We start from the raw sequence: 7,075 nt of genomic DNA, 5'->3' as shown, positions 1-7,075 counted from the left end.
GTCTCGTCCTCACCTTCTGCCTGTGGACGCGCTTGCTCTCGCTCATCAGCGTCAGCAGGTTTTCTCGGGCCGCAGACACTTCCTGAGTCTCCGATGAGTCCGGGGCCGACTCGGAACTGTCCGAGTCCTTCTCGCTCTCCTCTTTGCTCTCGCTCTCCTTCTGTTGCTCCGCCCTCCACTTCCTGCGGCGGCGGCTGCGCTCCTGCTCCCAGCTGCACGAGCAAAACACAACGCAGCCACGTCACGATCGTAAAATACAGAAAAGTGACAAAAGAGTGCACATAAGAGTGAGCTTACTCTGCGATGGTGAGCAGGTGCCGCGACGTCTCCACCTGGATCTCCATGTTGCTGTTCTCCAGCTCCATCAGGCTCCTCCTGATCTCCATCTGCTCCCTGAAGCCCTCCAGGAGCTGCTCCCGGATCCGCTCCACCTCGGCCCGGGACTGATGGGACGAGAGCGCCTGGACCTCCGCTACAGAGACAGACAGAGAGGGGGGGGGGGAACTGATATTAACCTCTTAACTCCCGCCTGAACCGAGAGCATTTTCTCCAGTTCAGCTTTACCCAAATCCTGTGGGTCAGTGTAACGCCTCATTTGAAAGCTAAGATCTACAAAACTACTCATCTAAATGGATCTTTTTCCTCACGTCATCACATTTTTTTCCATCTTTTTTTGGGGGGGGGGGGGGGTATTATTTGTAACTTTTTTGTAATTTTTTTGTATTTTTTTGTCATTTGTTTGTCACTTTTTTGTCACATTTTGGGTCATTTTTTTTGTCTTTTTTTGGTCACTTTTTTGTAATTTTTTCGTGACTTTTTTGTAATTTTTTCGTGACTTTTTTGTTATTTTTTTGTCATTTTTTTGGTCACTTTTTTGTCACATTTTTTGTAATTTTTTGTCTTTTTTTGTCACTTTTTTATCATTTTTTTTGTCTTTTTTTGTCCTTTTTTTGTCTTTTTTTTGTCACATTTATGTCATTTATTTGTCAAAGTTTTCTCACTTTTTTGTCACATTTCCATCATTGTTTTCGTCTCAGTTCTGTCTCTATTTTCACACCTTTTTTTTCAGAAGCTTTAGGATTGGGGTAAAGCCAAACGGTGCTCGGTTCAGGTGGGAGTTAAGGGGTTAAAGGCACTATACTTGTTTTTTTTACTAGTAAATTGGTTTTATTGTTTACTTTTACGATATTTGGTTTTTGATAGCGACACCTGAACAATACTCTCTCTGACACCGATGCTAAAGTATTTGTTGTCCAGAACCAGAAAACAGAACAACAATGTGTGGAAGATCTGCAAATGTCACGTCTAGTTTTTAGGAGTCGACCAACATATATGCAGATTTTAGCTTCAGTAACTTTTCATTGAATTTTAGTCTAATTTTAGCCTCAGTGTTATTCTGGTTATTATCCCTGTGGAACGTTTAGCCATATATATGTCAGACGTTTACCTTGTACGGAGCGTATGTCAGCGCGCTCTCCGCCGCTCTGCCTGCGGTCCTGCTCGCTGATCTTCTGCTGCAGCCTCTGGATTTCTCCGCGCAGCTCGGAGATGATGCTGGTGTACTGGGCGATGTGGTACGTCACGTTCAGGAGGTTCTTCTTCACCTGAACACGGGGCAGAGAGGTGAGTGTTCTGGATGTGGAGCTGAACACCACCAGAGGCCCAAACCGGAGCTGAAGAGCTTGTAGAAGTTTAGCTGTTTGTTCTGCTTCACCTGCTGAGCTGTGCGCAGTAGTGTCCCTAGTGGTTAGCTCATGCTATGACTTCATGGAACCGCGACAAAGCACGGACAGAATCACACAGTTGGTCAGGAAGCTACATGCGTGTCCGTGTGAGAGCATGACGAGGCTTTACCCGTGTGCGGATGCTCTTGGCGCGGTGGGCGTAGGCCAGGGTGTTCCTGGACTCCTCGAAGGCGGACGAGGCCGGAGAGATGTGAGCGATCATCACCGTCCGACTGTTTCCTCCCAGAGAGTCCTGTCACACAAAACCACAACACTTTATTTATTACACTTTATTTTAGGGATGGACCATCTGACACTGGTGCTGGATATCAGAGCCAATACTGGGAACAACACGATATCGGACTTAAATATCTGTTACTGAACCAATTAGATCTAGTAGTAGTAGTAGTAGTAGTACCTTGAGCAGCCGGGTGAGCTTGCTGTCCCTGTAGTTGTAGTTACAGTAGTAGTAGTAGTAGTAGTAGTAGCAGTAGTAGTAGTAGTAGTAGTAGTAGTAGTAGTAGTAGTAGTAGTAGTAGTAGTAGTAGTAGTAGTAGTAGTAGTAGTAGTAGTAGCAGTAGTAGTAGTACCTTGAGCAGCCGGGTGAGCTTGCTGTCCCTGTAGTTGTAGTTGTAGTTACAGTAGTAGTAGTAGTAGCAGTAGTAGCAGTAGTAGCAGTAGTAGCAGTACCTTGAGCAGCCGGGTGAGCTTGCTGTCCCTGTAGTTGTAGTTACAGTAGCAGTAGTAGCAGTAGTAGCAGTAGTAGCAGTAGTAGCAGTACCTTGAGCAGCCGGGTGAGCTTGCTGTCCCTGTAGTTGACGTATTTGGCCCCGTTCTTGTCGCTCAGGGCGTTGATGCAGTTGCCCAGGGCCAGCAGAGAGCGGTTGATGTGGGCGCCCTCCTTCAGCCGCTGCCCTCGGTTCTGGGTCTGACACAAACACACAGAGGCTCATGTTTCTACACGTTTATGTTTATAACAGCTGCGCTTCTGGCTTTGTAATAATATCTAACTGTATATGTTCATCTTCATTCCAGTAAAGTTCTTTTTGTTTTGAGCTGCAGGAAATAAACCAGTATATAAATGTAGAACTACAAATTCCTGCTCTGTTCTAATTGCACTGTCAGGAGTGTCCAGCAGGTGGCCCTCTCTGCTCATGATTGGTTTCTCTCAGTGTTCATTTTGACATATTTTAATTTAGTTTTTGACTAAAATGTAAGTTAATTTTAGTTGAGATTTAGTCAAAAAAAGCTATTCAATTTTAGTCTAGTTTTAGTCGACTAAAATTGCATGTCAATTTAGTCGACTAAATTTAAGACTAATTGAGTGGACTTTGCATTGATAATATTCATTATAATCATATTTAATGTTGTTCCTCTGCTTCATGGAGCTGCTCCACATGAACAAAGCTCAGAGCTGATCCTTTAAACATGATCTGAGGCTCTTTCAGACGCTCAATAGAAGTTTGGATGATTTTAGTCTCTCCTTTTCATTTTTATTTAGTCTTATTTTAGTCGACTAAAATATCTGGACATTTTAGTCACAGTTTTAGTCTCATGAGAAAGTTTTGATTTAGTTTTAGTCCAATTTTAGTCGTCAAAAAATATCACTTTGACTAAAATTAAGACTAAATATTTGAGTCGACGAAATGAACACTGGTTTCTCTGTCCCCCACTCTCCACTGTTCTGCCCTTTAGTTCAGTAAATATAACATTCTGAGGGCCAAAAGGGGCCCCGGACCCCGGCCTCACGTTGCCTACCCCCATGTCTTTAGTTCCCCTCACCTGCGCCGCCCTCTCGGACCCGGCCAGGTCGATCATGAAGAGCCGGGCGTAGCGGACCTCCTGCAGCACGTCCCGGCTGCGGCTCTGCTGCCTCACCGACACCTGCAGGACGGCGTGGGAGCGGGACGACGTCTGGTTGGCCGCCGTGGGCTCCTGAGTGCGCTGCCTGTTCCCTTTCACCAGCAGCTCCATGATCTGGAACGTGACAGTAACAACAGCTTTATCCAAATCTGCAGGATCGCCAGAACTGAAAACCTCAGGAAGTGGCTTTACTTTGACTTGTTATTTCATCTGTGTTCTGTTATTCATTTTGGAGACTCGACAAACCCAACTTGATGAGGATGTACTTTCTGTAAGGATTTGGTCTCATTGAGGACTAATCCGGGACTGACCTCTTGGGCGTTGATGGTGGAGACCTCTGTGATTCCTGCCACTTGGATCTCTCCTTTCGAGTCCTCCCTCAGGTCCAAGAACCCGGAGGACGGGTTCAGCAGGTCGCGGATCATCTCGTTATAAATCTGAACAGAAAGGAGAAACACCGAGATGCTAAAGCTGAAGATATTATGTCTTTCTGTTCCTGCTAAACACTGACTGTTTAACCTCTTAACTCCCGCCTGAACCGAGAGGATCTTTGTCCTCACGTCATCCGATTTTTTTTCCATCATTTTTTTGTTGGGTATTCAACTCATTTTTGTAACTTTTTTGTCATTTTTTTAATCAAATTTTTGTCACATTTTTGTAATTTTTTTGTAATTTTTTCGTCATTTTTTCGTCGTTTTTTTGTCATTTTTTCGTCCATTTTTCGTCCATTTTTTATTTGATTTTTGTCTTTTTTTTGTAACTTTTTTTGTCATTTTTTTGTCATTTTTTGTCATTTTTTCATATATTTTTTATCACATTTTTGTCACATTTTTGTAATTTTTTTGGCACATTTTTATCACATTTTTGTCATTTTTTGTTGTCATTTTTTGTCACATTTTTGTAATTTTTTCGTCAATTTTTATTACATTTTTGTCATTTTTTTGTAACTTTTTTGTCATTTTTTTAATCAAATTTTTGTCACATTTTTGTCATTTTTTTGTAATTTTTTCGTCATTTTTTTGTCATTTTTTTGTCATTTTTTTTGTCATTTTTTCGTCCATTTTTTATTAGATTTTTGTCTTTTTTTTGTAACTTTTTTGGTCATTTTTTTTGTCATTTTTTGTCATTTTTTCATATATTTTTTATCACATTTTTGTCAAATTTTTGTAATTTTTTTGTCACATTTTTATCACATTTTTGTCACTTTTTGTCACATTTTTGTAATTTTTTCGTCAATTTTTATTACATTTTTGTCTTTTTTTTGTAACTTTTTTGTAATTTTTTTGGTCATTTTTTGTCACATTTTTGTCACATTGTTTTGGTCATTTTTTTGTAATTGTTTTATCACATTTTTTTCTTTCTTCTTTTTTTTCATTTTTTCGTCAATTTTGTATCAAATTTTTGTCATTTTTTTGTTACATTTTGGTCATTTTTTTGAGAAAATGTGCTCGGTTCAGGTGGGAGTTAAGGGGTTAAACTTGTTCTGCAGATGTGAGAGAAGGAGCAGGTGAGGATTACAGCTGTGGGGGAGAGCTATTTTCAGCTTTAACCTATAGAGTAACATTGTTTATCCCTGCTGTGTGTTGAGACCAGATACAGCACAGGGAGGGGGGGAGGGAGGGGGGAGGGAGGGAGTGCAGGGCCATAAACAGTTTACAGTGAGCGCCGTGACAATGGGCCTCTCCCTGGAGACGCTAATGAACCTCACACTATCACAGTCCACACATGTACGAGCCACAGGCGACACTCACACAAACATGTCAAGAACTCTGGGACTTTCTCCATAACGACGATGGATGTTTTTGAAAACCATCAGAATTATGTCAAAATGTTTGAACAAACGTTTGAATTTATATTAATCAAAAAGACAAATGTCCTGAACAGAAAACAAAAGGGCAGAAAAAACACCTTTACCCAAATTTTGCCCTTTTTAATATAATTTTTCCCCAATATGTATATATTTCTTTTCATTTTTCACTCATATTATGACTTCTTTTCCCCTTATCTTTCCCCCAATATTTTACCTATTATTCCCTCAATGTTTTCCCACAGTTTCCCCCATATTTAATTTGTTTTCCTTATTTTTCCTAGATTTTCTCCGCTTTTTCCCCTTATTGTTCCCCAATATTTGACCTATTTTTCCCAATTTTTCCCTATTTTCCAGTTATCCACCCATTCTTTCGTTATTTTTCCCCAACAGTTCCCTTCTTCTTTCTCTTTTTGTTTTCATTTTTTTTCTTCCTTATTATTCCCTCAATGTTTTCCCACATTTTGAATTTATTTCCTTATTTTTTCCCAAATCTTCACCACTTTTTTCCCTATTTTCCCCCCAACATTTTACCAATTATTCCCATTTTTTCCCATTATTTTGTGATTTTTTCCCCTTATTTTTCCTCAATTTTGTCTGCTTTTCCCCCTTGTTTTTCCCTCAATATTTTACCTATTATTCCCTCAATATTTTTCCCCCTATATTTTGTCATTTTTTCCCTTATTTTTCCTAAAATATTTTTTCCTTATTTTTCAAAAATATTTCACCCCAATATTTCCCATTTTTTCCATCATTTTTTAAAATGTACTTCTCACTCATATTTTGACTTTGACCCTTATTATTCCCTCAATATTTTCCCAAATGTTCCCCCATATTTAAAATTTCCTTATTTTTCCCTACATTTTCTTCGCTTTTTCCTCTTATTTTTCCCCCAATATTTTACCTATTATTCCCTCAATGTTTTTCCACAGTTTCCCCATATTTATTTTTTTTCCCCTTATTTTTCCTAGATTTTCTCTGCTTTTTCTCCTAATTTTCCCCCAATATTTGACCTATTTTTCCCAATTTTTCCCTCATATTTTCCCGTTTCCCTTTTCCCTTATACTTTCCTTATTTTTCCCCAAATATAGGGACCAGGTCTGCTTAGGGACCAGGTCTGCGAACTAGCTTTTAGCTATACAGCCTATGAGCATGGCATCGGTTATTGTAACAATGCTTCTTGTTCTGTCCCTATCAAATAAACATATAAATAAAATAAAATATTTCCCTTCTTTTTTCTCTTTTTGTTTTCATTTTTTTCCCCCCTTATTATTCCCTAAATGTTTTCCCACATTATACATTTATTTTCTTATTTTTTCCCAAATCTTCTCCACTGTTTTCCCTATTTTCCCCCCAACATTTTACCAATTATTCTCATTTTTTTCCCATTATTTTGTGATTTTTTTTTCCTTATTTTTCCTCAATTTTGTCTGCTTTTCCCCCTTGTTTTTCCCCCAATATTTTACCAATTATTCCCTCAATATTTTCCAAATTTTCCCCCATATTTTGTCATTCTTTTCCTTATTTTGCCTAAAATATTTTTTCCTTTTTCCAAAATATTTGACCTATTTTTCAAAAATATTTCACCCCAATATTTCCCTTTTTTCACATTTATTTTTCACTCATATTTTGACTTTGACCCTTATTATTCCCTCAATGTTTTCCCAAATGTTCCCCCATA

General features: G+C 39.1%; 1 protein-coding gene across 1 annotated transcript in view; it reads right to left on the bottom strand.

The window, feature by feature from the left end:
- Nucleotides 1-7,075, bottom strand: part of kif19 (kinesin family member 19) — a gene marked incomplete at its 3' end in the record, with an annotated part of 41,979 nt that overhangs the window by 5,604 nt on the left and 29,300 nt on the right. Inside the window, exons 6-12 of the mRNA XM_079577476.1 lie at nt 3,899-4,024; nt 3,507-3,701; nt 2,506-2,652; nt 1,855-1,977; nt 1,448-1,604; nt 298-472; nt 14-212 (exon numbers count right to left, since the gene is read on the bottom strand). Of these exons, the coding sequence (XP_079433602.1) occupies nt 14-212; nt 298-472; nt 1,448-1,604; nt 1,855-1,977; nt 2,506-2,652; nt 3,507-3,701; nt 3,899-4,024 (1,122 nt within the window). The remainder of the gene's footprint in view (nt 1-13; nt 213-297; nt 473-1,447; nt 1,605-1,854; nt 1,978-2,505; nt 2,653-3,506; nt 3,702-3,898; nt 4,025-7,075) is intronic.

Source organism: Gobius niger (genome assembly GCF_951799975.1).
Source record: "Gobius niger genome assembly, chromosome: 19".
NCBI classification, from domain to species: domain Eukaryota; kingdom Metazoa; phylum Chordata; class Actinopteri; order Gobiiformes; family Gobiidae; genus Gobius; species Gobius niger.
The sequence above is the reverse complement of the archived record's forward strand: the minus strand, read 5'-3'. Positions and strand labels throughout refer to the sequence as shown.